A 15783-nucleotide genomic window follows, 5' to 3' on the forward strand; every position below is an offset into this window, starting at 1 on the left:
TATTAGCATTGTTATAACATAGATAGATAGATAGATAGATAGATAGATAGATAGATAGATAGATAGATAGATAGATAGATAGATAGATAGATAGATAGATAGATAGATAGATAGATAGATAGATAGATAGATAGATAGATAGTTAGATAGATAGATAGATAGATAGATAGATAGATAGATAGATAGATAGATAGATAGATAGATAGATAGATAGATAGATAGATAGATAGATAGATAGATAGATAGATAGATAGATAGATAGATAGATAGATAGATAGATAGATAGATACGGGTGGGTGGACGGATGAATAGATGGACGGACGGATGGACGGACGGATGGATGGATGGATGGATGGACGGACGGACGGACGGACGGACGGACAGACGGACGGACGGATGGATGGATGGATGGATGGATGCTACACTGCGCGTGAACATGTAATACGTCAGTCGTTACCACTGTGATTACCTGATCCGCGCATTCATCATGATACCCTGAAGTCGTCCACTTGTGCTCCGTAACTTGGAACTCGATAGGATGTTATCGATATCCTCGTTTGGACTACAATCACCGTGTGCTATCGCATTTCCGTCTACCGCAACCGCATTAAGTATTACTCCCATGGTTCGTTAGTTACGCACGCCTGCTCAGCTTGCGGTACAAAGCTACGCCTTCATGGTTCAGCCTTTAACTTGGAGGCCTCCCTCCACCCTTTTTTTTTTTTCTTCATTACTGCAACAATCCCGTTCGTAACTACGGGCAGGAACCCCGCTTGTGCAAAGAACGAGAAGCACGAGGATATATATATATATATATATATATATATATATATATCATTTGCGTGCGAGGTGGGAGAGAGTGTCCCTCAGAGTCATTAGTGGTCGTTAAAACGAGATATTTCGCGAAGCATTCACGCGATATACGCGAAGGGACGAGAGTTTTATACTCCGTTCGCTATCAAAACAGCCTCTGCTAATCTGAGCTATTATTCCTCTTTCAATTTCGTTCTTTATTTTCTAGCGCCGTTAACGGCGTGTTCGGACGACAATTTTTCGGTTTCAATTACGATGCGCCTTTCTTATTCCAACAGGCGCTGGGAAACGAGTTTAAAACTGAAGCCACAAAGTTGTAGCCCGACCACGTACACGATACGCGCTAAACTTCAGACAAAATATAAAAACGAAGAAAAGGAACAGAGTAAGAAGTTGAGGTGAAAGGGAAAGGATGTGCATACGTCGTTAAGGTCTCATTTTCGCGAGCCTCACGTGTGGTAATGTGAACACCTCATCATCTCCCGATTGAACAGTTCCTTTTTTAAAACTGTGTAGCCTGTCTTTTTTTTTCTTGATTGCTTTACGCGACGGCTTAGATTCCTGGGCCGGTTCGGGCTTAATGTGCATACACCGCCGTGTAGCATAACGACAGCAGCAGGTGCGACTCTTGCGAACCTGCTTGGGAGGACGGCAAACGATGTCTCAACCGGGGCCAATAGAGAGGTATGCAGCCGAGAGGAGCCCTGGTCGAAGCCTTTGGTTCAACGCGCAAAAATGGTTTAACGCGGTACGTAATATGTCGGGTTTTACGTGTCCAAACCACGATTTAATTATGACAGACGTTGTTGTGGAGGGCGCCAGAAATTTTCCATCCGGTGTTCTGTAATGCACTGGAATCGGATACGTATACTACTCGGGCCTCTATTACCATTTTAGCCTCCGTTGAAATGTAACTGCCTAGACCGGGATCGAAACCGTGACCTTCTGGTAGAATAGAGATGGTTTAACGTGCAAGTCGAATTCGTGTCGACATTACAACGTGTATCGACGGCAACTAAAGATCACAGCATATCCACGGATTGAACGATGATGAGTGGGGCGAAGCGTCCGTCAGTTTGCCCGTGCTTCCGTCCGTCCGTCCGTGCGTCTGTCTGTTTTCTGTACGCATGCCTGTTGGTCCGTCTGTCCGTCCGTCCATCTAGTGAACCCTCCAAGTACCGCCATCTCGCATCTTTTCATCGTATATTCATCATCAGCGCCTCCTAGAAAAAACTACGTCTGGAACGTCGCTCTCTTTCCGATTGGAAGCTTCCTGCCAGCACAAAATCTCGGAGGCCATGCCTCCTGCCGCGTTTTGGGACCATCCGCCGCGTGGAACCGCTCGCCTCCGTACCGCTCAGTCGCGTGACGTCACCTCGCCGCTCTGTCACGTGACATTACAGCTGCTCGGAGGCAACTGTGAGAGCATCAATGCGTTCGCAAGGGGTGGCCGCCACAGGCGTTCGCCTCCGTACCGGAGGGAGAGGGTAAAAGCCGAGGGTAGACCGGCGCGTTCGTGGCTCACGTTCCAGGTATAATTTTTCTAGGAGGCATCGTCATCATATACAAGTGCCGCCATCCAGCGGACATTCCAAGGACTAAACAAGATGTGGCTACCTACTGTTGCTACTACTACTACTACTACTACTACTACTACTACTACTACTACTACTACTACTACTACTACTACTACATACATACATACATACATACATACATACATACATACATACATACATACATACATACATACATACATACATACATACATACATACATACATACATGTATGCATGCATGCATCGGGGACTCACGGCACAAGGAGCTTCGCCCGTAAAACGAAGGAACGCGTTTCAGTTACAACGCTTGCTTGTTCGTATTTCAGTCGCCCTCGATTATGCGCGCGTTCGGGCATCTACGTCCGTCCATATGAAACCGCTCACGTGTTGCGTCGTATGCGCTATCGTTTTTTTTTTTTCCTTCGTTTTGTTCTCGCGCTGACGTCACGGCTGTCAACACCACATGTTGAGGCGAGAGTGTGGAGGCGCTGCGGCCGTTGTCGGGTCCAACTTCAGCGGACGTGCCGCGTTGGCTGCTGCGTTTCTGCGAAAGCCGCCTCTGATGGGGAGTCAAAAAAATAAATAAATGAAACGGTTCCGCGCACGAGCGCAGCAGCGCCAGCGGCTATCTTTAGCGCCGCCGCTGTCGAGTCTTGCGTTTCCATTGTTGCGCTTCTTTCTCGCACGCTTTTTTTTTTGTCGTTTTTACCGGCGCAATGGTTAAAAAAGGGGGAGGCTTTAAAAAACTTGCAGCGCAAGGAAGTCGAGATGGTTGGCTTGGGGATTCGGTGCGAAAGGAAAAGTTCATTATCGGTTCGTCAGTCGAAGAAACACCGTTCATCAGTCGTTAAGGTCTTCGTTTCGAAAGCGCGAAAGACGAAAGACACAGAAGATTTCACAGCACGAGCGCTGCCCAACTCTTCGCTTTCATATTGGTGTTGTTCATTTTATTTGTCTAAAGTGTTTTTAAAAGTTTTTTTAGAAATCTAACGATTTAAAGTCATTCATCCGCAATGGCTAAACAATTCACTTTCAACTTTCTCCCTCAGTAAGTGAATGAGGTTACTAATCAAGACACCGTCCACTTCATAGCTTGTCCCCCGGACTGGGTCGCGCCTAGATGTTGAGGAGCCAAAGAGCCAACCAACCTTTGTTGCAGTTAATGTGTTCGTTATATGAAAAAAAAAACGGCTCCTACAGTGCTTTATTCCAAGAGCGCGTATGCCTTCTACCCGCCAAATTTTCTAATTTGTTATGGCATTTTGGTAGGCTCACAGTTAAATGTCGCGCTTCTCTTATTCAGTCAGTTACATGATTTGATGATTGATATGTGGCAGTTTAACGTCCCGAAACCACCATATGATTATGAGAGACGCCGTAGTGGAAGGCTCCGGAAATTACGACCACCTGGGGTTCTTAAACGTGCACCCAAATCTGAGCACACGGGCCTATACAACATTTCCGCCTCCATCGGAAATGCAGCCGACGCAGCCGGGATTCGAGCCCGCGACCTATGGGTCAGCAGCCGAGTACCTTAGCCACTAGACTACCGCGGCGGGGCTACAGTCAGTTACAGTCAGTCAGTCAGGAATACAGTCAGTCACCCGTGGTTATCCTGCCTACGCGCTGCATGCCCGACCTATGTCTCATTCTTCGTGAGATATTTTTAATAGGATAGCTCCACGTGAGATATGGTTATTAGTAACCAAATAGTATTAATGTTTGTTTGTTACTCTAATGAACTTCTAGAAGTCGCAATGCAACTATCTTTTCGCATCCCCCATTCCCCTCACGTTTCTTTTTTTTTTTTCAAAGTTTGTTACAGCTTTCTCTTTTTGATAGTTGATTGATTGATTGATATGTGGGGTTTAACGTCCCAAAACCACCATATGATTATGAGAGACGCCGTAGTGGAGGGCTCCGGGAATTTCGACCATCTGGGGTTCTTTAACGTGCACCCAAATCTGAGCCACGGGCCTCCTTCATTTCGCTTCCATCGGAAATGCAGTCCTTTTGATAGTCGTCACTTACGTCGCGATAAAGTGATTAGCTAAGAGCTGCGCCCAAGTCGCTGCAGACGCTTAATTTCTTGGAACACGTAATTAAAATCGATAGAGACGACGTGCAACAGCTTTCTCAGTAAGTTTCGCGTTCGTAATTTGACGAGTGTAACGTCGTACTATGTGTACAACTGTTCGACTCTCTTCAGCCGCCTCTCCGTCTATATCTTTCTCTCTTGATTATTATTATTATTATTATTTTATTAATATTGTTATAGACACTCATTTCTGCCGTTTGGCTTGTTCAAACTTTGATACGCGAGCTTCACTTTGCTTCAGGATTTATAGCGCCTCGAGGCACAAAAATCGATCGCGCGTTACTATTATTAAACGAGCGACTCGCCGGGAACTACGGAAGAAAATTTGGACGCGGCCGGAAGCTCGAGCAAATAAACGTTGCCGGCAGCGAAAGTCATGCAAGCTCGAATTTCGCTTCGCTTGCTTGCTTCGTGCGCTAATAACAAAAGCGCGAAGCTCGATATTGACCGTTCCTACAAATTGATTGTGTACTCGGACAAACACGTTCCAGAACTGCGATGCGGAAAGAATACGTTTTAATGCAGAAAAAAGTGACGATGGGAGCGTGGAACTAAAATAAAATAAAGGTACGCACGCAGCTGCGAAATATTGACTCTGATCGCACCTTATTTACCCCGGCGAACTCGGGTTCGAGTTCGTTAGTTTCAATACCTTTTTTTTTCTTATTTTCGAGACAAGACGTCCTTATGACATTTCCGCCCACTGCCTGTAACAAGGCGCGATAAATATTTCTGAGAAAATGCGAATAAGCGCCGGTGGAGTATACCGTATTATGTATGTCGTGAGAAATGCGAGTTCGAACACTGAATTTCCGTTTATTCAGCCAATGGCTGTAAAGTACCAACATAATATTGACGTAATAAATCGCTGCATTTATCTTTACATTTGGGCATTTAGTATCATGAATACTTTCACGATTGTCAAGGTTGTGTAGCCGCTGTGACCTTTTAGACGTAATTTTAGCGTTCCAGCTCGTATGCTGCTCACGAATAAACATACTCTATCGTGATAATGCACTAACACCCGCATTATAAGTGGTGATAATAATCGGCATTTAACTTATAGCATATGGTATTCAACAAATCGCGTTTTACTAACTCGTGAGGCGTAATTATTTGTGCGTATACCTCATGGCTCGTCTAAATCCGTTTGCTTCGTTTCTCATTTCCTAAAGTGTAGTATACTTTGAACAGACCTAAACTGGTGGTAATTACTAATGATAATACGTGATTTTTTTGTTGTACTAATAAATTGCTACGTCAAAAAGTACCACTATCACCGCTTGAATATTCTCACTGAGCGGGAAAACCTGCAAGAATAAATGAATAAAAAAAATGTGGCTGGCAGCGCCACCTTGAGGATCCCAGACCCTATCGTCGTGACGTCATAGATTTCGGTGCAGTCTACACTGGCTTGCATAGCTGTTAATGAGTGAAAACGACGTGCACAGTCCCCTGAGGGACTTCACACGGCAAGTTGCGGGAAATATAACGTTGAGCAAACGTGCACAATGTTCGAGAAAACGCGCTTTCAAATCCCCGCGTGACATCGCGCTGAGGATTTGGGTGCACGTTAAAGAACGCCAGGTGGTCGAAATTTCCGGAGCCCTCCACTACGGCGTCTCTCATAATCATATGGTGGTTTTGGGAAGTTGAAGTCCACAAATCAATCAATCAATCAACATCGCGCTGAGGTTCACGCGGGGATTTTTCGGTGTCAAATGCGGACTTCAAGCTTTGCGCTTCGTATTCTCCGATAAACCTATCACAGTGAAGTTGGATAGATATGTGGGGTTTAACGTCCCAAAACCACCCTATGAATATCAGAGACACCGTAGTGGAGGGCTCCGGAAATTTCGACCACCTGGGGTTTTTTAACGTGCGCCCAAATCTGAGCACACGGGCCTATACAACTTTTCCGCCTCCATCGGAAATGCAGCCGCCGCAGCCGGCATTTGATCCCGCGACCTGTGGGTCAGCAGCCGAGTATCTTAGCCACTAGACCACCGCGGCGGGGCTGTCACAGTGAAGTTAACGAAAAATGTAGTTTCAAAATACGTCTGGTAAAAGCAGCACTTTGGTGTTACTTTCACAGGGCGTCGCAGTGATAACAGTATCCGGCCGTGGACTACGAAAATTCTGAGCTTATCAGAATTTTCGATGCAGGCATATACTGATCTCAGACTCGAATAATATGAGCGCTCAACATTCGCGTTCGGAGGACAAAGGAGTGGCGTGTTGCTGTAACAAAAGATGGGATACCTTACATAACAAAACTGAAATGAAAACGCGTTTTCCTTTCCACGTGGCAGATGAATCGCGCGTCCGAAACGTTACACCCGTTCCCGAGCTTCCTGGGCCCGCTTGCGGCTTTGGATTTGTCTTCTGTTTCGCGGTGCCTGCCGTGTCTCTTCTATTGTTTCTCTGGAGGACTTCGCGGACTCTGTTTTTTTTTTTTTTCGTCTAGCGCTCATATTGCTATTCTTTGTGAGCGAAGTGACAAATGCCGCGCACGTGTACAACGTTCCCGTAGACTGCAGGACACTTGGAAAGTTGTGCGCCGGGCTATATATCTTCGCTGCCTTTTCCTTTTAATTCTTTCTTCTCTCGCTACCTCTCAACAACAGCTGCTCGGTACCACAATGGGAATTTAGAGCGCCTGCACTGTCATGTTTTTCCCGTTCAATACGATGTCTCCTTAGAGCCTCTCCTGCGAAGTTCTTTTGTAATGGTGTAGGCATATCTGATTTCTGACCGAATTGATGTACCGTATCTGCTCGCGCACCACAAACAGCGGCTCCCGTTGAATGCGGGGCTCTGGCGTTTAGCCTATGTATTCCTGCCAGCAGGTCATTTTCTATCTATCTATCTATCTATCTATCTATCTATCTATCTATCTATGTCTGTCTATCTATCTATCTATCTATCTATCTATCAATCTATCTATGTATGTCTGTCTGTCTAAGTATGTATGTATATCAGTCTGTCTGTCTAAGTATGTATGTATATCAGTCTGTCAGTCCGCCTGTCTGTCTGTAAATCCGTCCGTCCGTCCGTCTGTCTGTCTGTCTATCGATATATCTGTATGTCTGTCTGTCTGTATGTATGTATGTCTGCATACCCGTCTGTCAGTCCGTCCTTCCGTCTGTAAATCCGTCCGTCCGTCTGTAAATCCGTCCGCCCGTCTGTCCGTCCGTCTGTAAATCCGTCCGCCCATCTGTCCGTCCGTCCGTAAATCCGTCCGCCCGCCTGTCCGCCCGTCTGTCTGTCTGTCTGTCTGTCTGTCTGTCTGTCTGTCTGCCTGTCTGTCTGTCTGTCTGCAAAGACCACCGACAGGTGACGGCATTATTTCACTCAGACGGAAAACATGCAAAGACGTCGGTCTGCTTCCGTGGGCGCAAATCGTGCGCACAGGACAACCAATTAAAGCGCGAAGGCTATGGAAAACGAAAGTCCCCTTCGTTCGCTCTGCAAGCGAGAACACCGAAACGAAAGGCTGTTGCTGCACGTCGTCGTAAAAAAAAAAAAAACGTAAAAGTTCTTTCCGTCGCGTGGGCGCGCGTAGTTACTTTCTTCCTCGACGTATGTTTCGAAACGCGTGTATATATTACTACGCAAAAATCGGGCATGCGTCCTTGACATACGTTCACCCAACACACATACCCTTCACGCGCATCACAAGACTCACAAGTCGATCGTCTGCTCATCTCGCACATAATCGTCGTCTGCCATAACGATACGGGGAGCACGGGTGTTTCGCACACGTACACTGGAGTGTAATCATGTATGTTCCTCTTCTTTTTTTTATTCATTTTTGTTTGCAGTACGGCCATCTGCGCACTCGTGCGAGCTTTGTTGTTTACATGAGCGGAAATTACAAGAGAGGGCGTAGCTGCGCCAGCCTCGTTTGTACGAGGACTGACGACGTCTTCCTATGCAAACGAAGGCCAAGGTTTAGCACCGCGTTTCGTCGTGTGTGCCGTTGAAGGAGGGAACTGTGTTCCAACATATGGTCCTTGTAACGACGTTCGAGGGGTTTGTATAAAAGCGGAGGAGAAGTTTCTGATTTGTTTTGAGTGGGCGCAAGGAACGCATAATATGCATGGTGACCTTTTGCCTTCTGGTGACCTTCTGAAGCATGGTGACCTTCTGCCTTCTGGTCACCTTCTGAAGCATGGTGACCTTCTGCCTTCTGGTGACCTTCTGAAGCATGGTGACCTTCTGCCATTTTTCGTACGTCGCACACGGTGCACGCAGGAAATGCTACTTACATTAGATTATCCACGAATTTATGCCACGTACGTTAGCAAATTTAACAAGGATGTTTTGTTTCGAAGTGGTCTACCCTTCGTTTATGCTTCTAGTACTGATCTAGAATATGCTTATTTATTTTTCTTCCGGAACTCTTCTATAAGTTGTCTAGAACTCATACCATAGTTGTCCGGAACTGGTCTGCAACCGACTTAGAACTCGCTTTTAGCACATTTAGTGCAAGTGAGCGTCTGTTTTTTGGATTTAGCGCGGATTTTTCTCTTTCGTTTTCATCCGAGTTTATTGTTTTGACCCCCCTCCCTCCCTGGTAGCTTGCTGCTCCTAAAGTTGTTTCGCATAGCCTCCGCCAATGACGTCAGAGTGGCAATGTCGTGCTCTTACGTCATTGATGTTGGCCTGGTACATTGATGTCACGTGACCTTCGGTACGCCGGCTGCTTTCGCACTGTTTTTCTTTCTTTCTTTTTGTTCACGCCGACGTCGTTCTCGCGAAGTTATCGTGAATTCTCGCGAAACGTCGAAACCTTCTCGATTCGCGAAACACACAAGGCGTTCGCCTTAATGTCATACTGACTGCTCCGTGTCGTCGTCTCTTTCCCCTCTGCCCTGGTGCAGGACGACTTCGACTCCCTGCGGCCCCTGTGCTACCCGAACGCGGCCGTGCTGCTGCTCTGCTTCTCCGTGGTGTGCCCCACGTCGTTCCAGAACGCCTCCCAGAAGTGGCTGCCCGAGCTGAGGCGCCACTGTCCGGACGCCCCCATCGTGCTCGTCGGCACCCAGTGCGACCTGCGCACTGACGTCAAGGTGAGCGCGCTTCATCATCATGATCATCACCGTCATAACTCTTTGCCTAATTATGGTCACCATATGACGAAAGCCCCTCCCAGTGATGTTCTGTCCTACCTTGTACGAGCCGATCCCATTTCATCCCTGCGGACTTCTAAACTTCTTCGCACCATTTAACTCGCTGCCTTTCTCGTCTGCGTTTCACATCTGTACTGGCAAACGCTCTGGCGCCGTTTCCTGCCGCGTTAGGCTTAACGCGCGCTAACCCTCGCCTCCGTATCCCGTCACCTGACTGCGCAGGTCCTCATCGAGCTCGCCCGCTACGGCGAGGAGCCCGTGCCCGAGTCCGCGGCGCGGCACGCCGCCCACCGCATGGGGGCGCTGGCTTACGTCGAGTGCTCGGCGCTCACGCAGAAGAACCTGAAGGAGGTCTTCGACACGGCCATCGTCGCCGCGCTGCGCCGGAACAGCCCGGGCCTGGTCGGCAAGGGCTTCAACCTTCTCCCTTCCAGGTCGTCGCCGGGTTCCAGGAACGGCACGGGACAGTTCGGCAACGGGTTCGTGCCGTTTCCCCGGAGGCGAGCCGTGTCGCTAGACCGGCGAGGCGCGAGGGACTACGAGGGAAAGAAGACCGGATGGAAGAAGCTGTGCTGCTTCATCTGAGATGGTGTTTGCTAGCGCATGCGCACGTGTGTGTGTGTGTGTGGCGTGGGTGTTTTGTGACCGACGAGCGTGATTGAGGGACGGTTTCAATGAGGGTCGGTTCCAACGGGGACCTGAAAGTGTACCGAACCAGGTCCTGGTGACGATTACAACGATGACCTGAGTGACAGTTCCAACGATGACCTGGGTGACGACTCCAACGGTTCCAACAAGAACATGTGCCAGAAAATCGTTCCAAGTGCGTCTAGTGTTGTTGCTTGGTTTTTTAGGCCGCTTTGTTTATCTCGCGGGCCTGCCACTATCCGTGCACAACGAGTGTGGCTGTTCTCTTTCGAGGTCGGAGACATAGGCTGACATTCACGATGCTACCACGAAAGACAATTCGCAGGGTTGAAGTTTGGCGATTTGGGTATACAGTCAAGGGTTGTGGGCGCCGCTCGGCCTTAGCGGCGCTTTTCTGTCACCCGACTACCCGAAGGAAGTTCCCAGGCTCCGTTTTTAAAACTACATATATGACCAAGATGTGCCAATCAAACCGAGTCTCACCGATTGCCGAGTCGAGATCCAACGATGCCGAAAGTTTGGCCAGTTGGTGCACGTGATTCGAGATCTGGAAACCGCGCTTGGTCTAAAGCAGCAGCTGCGAGCCATTCTTTACTTGCCGGAAGGGACTTTGCGAATGCGTTCGATCGTACTTTACGGACGCTTCCTGAGGCGCACGTCATCAAACAGTCAGCGCTGGCTACTCGCAATGGCACGTCGCTTTATAGACAATGTCCCATTGTTGCCCGCAGCAGCTCGTTTTTCCGGCTTGAGCTGTCCTGGAACGACGAGGGTGGAGTGCATAAAGTCGGAGCGGTCACTACGACGAGTTGAAACATAAGTGGAGAACGATTTAGGCCAATTCTATTAGTGCACGTATAGCTTGGGACTCTACTCCCTCTGGTCCTATAAAAGACTGTGACTAGTGGCCGCTTCTGGGCAGCGGTGCAACCGACAGTAGTGTCGTTTCCCGTAGCGAAAAGTACTGCGCCCGACCGGTGCCGTGAAAGTCCTGCAAAAGTGGTATTCTGTTACCTAGGGACGCAGGTTCCTAAAGAAAGTTGACGTGGACAAAATGTATGCTTTGTATTGTTCATATATGCGTAGAAATGCTCGTTCGAGAAAGCATCGTACGGCAACTTCCAGTGCTGTCGAGTGTGGTGGTCTTCCACTGCCGCAGTTTTATTTTGTGTGCGTGTTAAGTTCAAACTGTTGTTGGCGGAAGTGATGTGCGGAATAGCTACCGTGTCGTGTCGGCGTCAGGTAACCTGTGGAACGTGCCGCCTGTACTGTGTTTTCTGTATGATCTGGTCTCGCGCGTTCGGTCTGGTCACGCTGGATCCGGTCCAAGTGACCTCTGGCGGTCGGTCGCGATAAGCTCGCAGTTGAGTGTGACAAGTGCATCGCTACTAGACTTCGATATACCCGGCTTAAATGTCTGGTTGCCAGTCTTGGAGTATACAGCACCTACCTGTAAAACTCCGACATAACCGCTTAATCTTTTTACCTGGCCACCAGTGTCGGAGGACAACGCCGATTGTCGTAAAGCTCCGAAACGGTCGCGCCATCTTTTATCTGAGAACGCCAGTGTCGGAGTACAGCGATAATTATTACATTACTATAGATCATAAACCATTGTCTCGTGACCCGCTGGGACAACGCTGAGACGTGAGGTTATGCGACGCTGTTAATGAGCTTAAGTCACACGTAACCGCGTGACGTGTTGAGAGCTTGGACGTTCAAATTACTCAAGTTACTGGGTCGTATGGCGCGGCATCTTGGGATGTTTTGTGACGACGGTGCATGACGGCGTTCTTGCTAAACCACGTTGGTGGCCCTTTCGCTAAACCGACGCAGTGTACACGTCATAATCGCATTCACACCCTTAAAATTTAGACCGGACGTGTGGGAACGTTGATCGCCGGCTTTCGCGTTTAACTGTCGGAAGAGGGTCTCTTGTTCCTAAAGAATGTAGAGAGATAAACGATGATGATGTAATTATCGTGAAGACGTGGGATTACTGAAGCGCTAAAGCCGCGGCTGAGGCTCCTATTTAAAAAAAAAGGGGGGGGGAGGGGGTCGAATAACATTGTTTAGCGCTTGCGCATATCTGTAAGTTGTCGTAACCTGTGGCGCGTAATTTATTTTTATACTATAACTTTACTACTATTTAGAAAAATCAAGACTGTTGAGAAAAATATAGAGCATCGATACCAATCGCAGTCTATGCAAACTTGCGTTGACGTTGAGAGTATTTGAAGTGAAAAAGAGGATATTTTTATCAGTATGTACCGCTGTTCTGAAAAAAAATACGTACAAAAATGTTGGTACTGCAGTTTTTTTTTTGTCTTTACTATATTTACGACAAGGTTCATGATAGGCTAGAGGTGCCTCAAGTAACCAAGAAACTTTTAGCGCTAAAGCTATACGGCGCTACGTCTCCCAAGGTCACCCATCGAGTCGCAGTGACCTTGAGCAGCCGGAGCGTGTGCGTGACGTCACGTCACGTGATCAGCCGCGCTCGCTCATAGCGTCGCTGCTGTGGTACCACGTGACCAGTCGATGGTTTGATGAAACACGGTGTGTATAGTCTTGGCCAAACCAATCCGAACGTACCTTTCGTTCGTGAAAAATGCGTTGACTGAATTTAAACCTCAGCCCACTTTTTTTTTTAAAAGCCTGATCAGCCGTAATGGAGCGGTGCACTGCCGGGGGGAAAAAATCTTGTATACATAGTGCGTAAGTTTTGAACAGGATTTATTAGTAATAGTTTGTCTTCCCCACATATCCAGCCTACCCTTAATATATATCATGTAGCTCAACTACTACCGTGTTCATGTAAGCCCCAGCACTAAACAAATCAAACTAACTACTGTACTGTGCCAACATTGTTAGTTATGTCGTACGGTAGCGTGTAGAAACACCGCCAAATAGCCTGTGTTCAGACAGCATACAAAAGAAAAAAAATCGCTCACATGCAAAGAAGACGCATCAACAAACAGCCTTAAGAATAGTGCCAAGTGCGACAGAGTTCAATCTTGTATTTTCGCTCATCTAAGCAACGCCGGACGCGCACTAGATTGTTAGACCTTGTATAATCGCTAGTCTAAGCAAGACCACACGTGTACCTTGCCGATCCAGGCTATAGAGATAATCATTCGATTTCAGCACCTGTTCGGGAAATTTCCACACTGAGAAAACCAGACAGCACGAACATTTGGACAGCAGTGGGGGGTGCCAAAAGTTTGCTGCAAAATGCTGTCTCTGAACCCGATCGTGTAGGCACCGCCGGTGACTTTCAGCGTGGTATGAATGCACCGGCTGACGGGGCGAGTTTTAACGAACTGCCCGCCACCTACTCGATCACAGTAGAACTACTCAGAGTGTAACTTGACTGTGATCGGACCAAAAGTAGTTGCCACTGCGAAAAGTGAGCACGTCTGCGTAAGCAGCCCGGTTACTACAGTGCGATTTATCCAGAGAGAAAGAGAGAGACAAAGATGCAAGGAAAGGCAGGGAGGTTAACCAGAAGCGCATCCGGTTTGCTACCCTGCACTGGGGAAGGGATGAAGGGGAGAAAAGAGGTTGCAGAGAGATAAGAAGGTACACACAATCACGAGCACACTCGAGGGAGCACCCAGCGTGTAAGGTTTCTACCAACCTTCTTTTTTTGTTATAAGACCCAGTATCGTTAAATGACGGCGCTCAATACTGACCAACGTTAAAGACTTCACCTTATATAGACTCAGTATCCCGTTTATCAATATCCGTCAATAAACCATCTTAGCTTAGTGTCACATCCGGTCCCTGTGTAGCTGTAGCGGAGTTATACTATATCACCCCTGTAAGAACACAACCGTTTGCATTACCCTCCAAATGAGGAGCTTTAGCATAACGTAATTGCGCTGCGACATTAGAGCAAGTACCTATGCACAGAACACCAAAGATGGGCGCTTTTTTTTTTTTTTCAGCGCTCACTATAATATTTGCGTCAAGCTCCTATCGTGGATTTGAGATTCCACGTGTAATGTAAAAAGCTCAGTGCATGGTGTAACTCGAGCTCGCTACGGCGACATAGAAATCCCTGTTAATAAATTTTATCGCACCACATGTACTGGACCACAGTGCTTCTCATAGATGAGCGCATACACAAGTCGGTGTAACCCCCGTATTCACAAACGCTCCTCGACCCGACTTTCACCCTTCACTTGAAAGAGTTGAGCACTGCGCCACCGCTCGGCTGAAAATGACGCTGCGCTACTCAGTAATCGCAGCAGACTATCGCTGCGTGGCCTCCGCGATCGCTGATATGCAGTGACTCGCCGTACCTAGAGATGGCGCTCCCGTCAACTTACCCGAGTGAAGGCTAAGCGTCGAGTGAAGGGAGGTTCCAAAATACTGGGGGGTAAGTGTAACGTACGATTTAAAGTACACGTGGCGTACGAGGTTTGCCGCGCAAATTACGTCGTGCTAAAACTCTCTTAACGTCCACTGTCACCGCACGTGTATGACTGTTTTTTTTTCTTTTTGAAAGTGTGACGCACTCGCGTGGCTTTTTTTTTCTTTTTGTTATCGCATTGCACCTTTTTTTGTTGTTGCTGTCACTGCTGTACACACATCGCTGTTATCGCTAACGCGTCATTAATGCGCAAGCGCAGTTGTGTTTCTTTTTTTTTAGCTTGTTCTCGTAGCGCGTTATCAACCAGTGCCCGCCCCCTTATCTCCCAACCTCCCCTGTGATAGCGCAGGTTGAGATTAGGAGGAGGCGCGCACACACCCCCTACACCAAGAAATCGAAAGACATATCAGTTTTTTGCCTCGTGCTTTAGACCCTTCGCTGAGTTTGAAGCCCTGGATTGGTGTCCTAGCGCGAATCGTTGTCTGTGAATCTTATCCTTGTGTGTCCGTGCCGTTTATTCTTTTTCCCTTTCTCCTGTAGCCTTGCTTCTCCTTATCACTGTTATCAGCGCCGTTTTTTTTTTTTGCAGTCGCTGCTAAAGGGCTTTTGAGTGGAAACATTTTTTACTATTCATTGACCATTCTTGGACTCTTCATTGACTATTCATTGTCAGTAGAGTACTTGAATATTCATTGTCGTACACCTTAATATAAGATTAGATTCAGCAGATCATCAGCGAAGCACCGCACTCGGTCTAATCTGGAGGTATTGTAAAATATATTCAAAATGTGAAATTTCGACTTTTTCGTAATCGACGTCATGCCTTTCGTAGTCAAGAAATTACATGATGTTATCGATATGTCAGTCTGAAAAAACCTCATGACAGGAGCCTATCTATCGCAGACAACGCGTGTAAAGTTTGTTTATGAATGTATATTGCCACCTGGCCATGAACTGCGGCGAGCACGAGCCCGCATCGAGGAGAAAAACGAGGAAGAAGTTGTTGGGCTAGCGCGCTCTCGCCGAGGCTTTTGTTTTTGGTTGTGGTGTCCCTGACCTGCGCCTCTGTGACTACGCGGTATTCTTTACCTGAAGTCCCTCTTGTTCACGCGCGACAACTGGTGGAGGTGCTGGGTATTCCCAGTCAATGAT

The 15783-nt window shown here is 47.6% G+C and overlaps 1 protein-coding gene across 2 annotated transcripts in view; it reads left to right on the forward strand.

Annotated features, from left to right (window-relative positions):
• The window catches only part of LOC119166979 (cell division control protein 42 homolog), a 136758-nt gene extending 124191 nt beyond the window's left edge, over positions 1-12567 (forward strand). Inside the window, exons 1-3 of one of the 2 annotated variants that reach the window (XM_075867284.1) lie at positions 8369-8703; positions 9357-9545; positions 9828-12567. In XM_075867284.1, the coding sequence (XP_075723399.1) occupies positions 8569-8703; positions 9357-9545; positions 9828-10190 (687 nt within the window). In that variant the 5' untranslated portion in view covers positions 8369-8568 and the 3' untranslated portion in view covers positions 10191-12567. Of the gene's footprint in view, positions 1-8368; positions 8704-9356; positions 9546-9827 lie in introns of those variants that run through there. The other variant, XM_037418379.2, reaches the window with a different exon arrangement.
• The last annotated feature ends 3216 nt before the right edge of the window (positions 12568-15783 follow it).

This window comes from Rhipicephalus microplus, chromosome 6 (genome assembly GCF_043290135.1).
Source record: "Rhipicephalus microplus isolate Deutch F79 chromosome 6, USDA_Rmic, whole genome shotgun sequence".
Taxonomy (NCBI): Eukaryota; Metazoa; Arthropoda; class Arachnida; order Ixodida; family Ixodidae; genus Rhipicephalus; species Rhipicephalus microplus.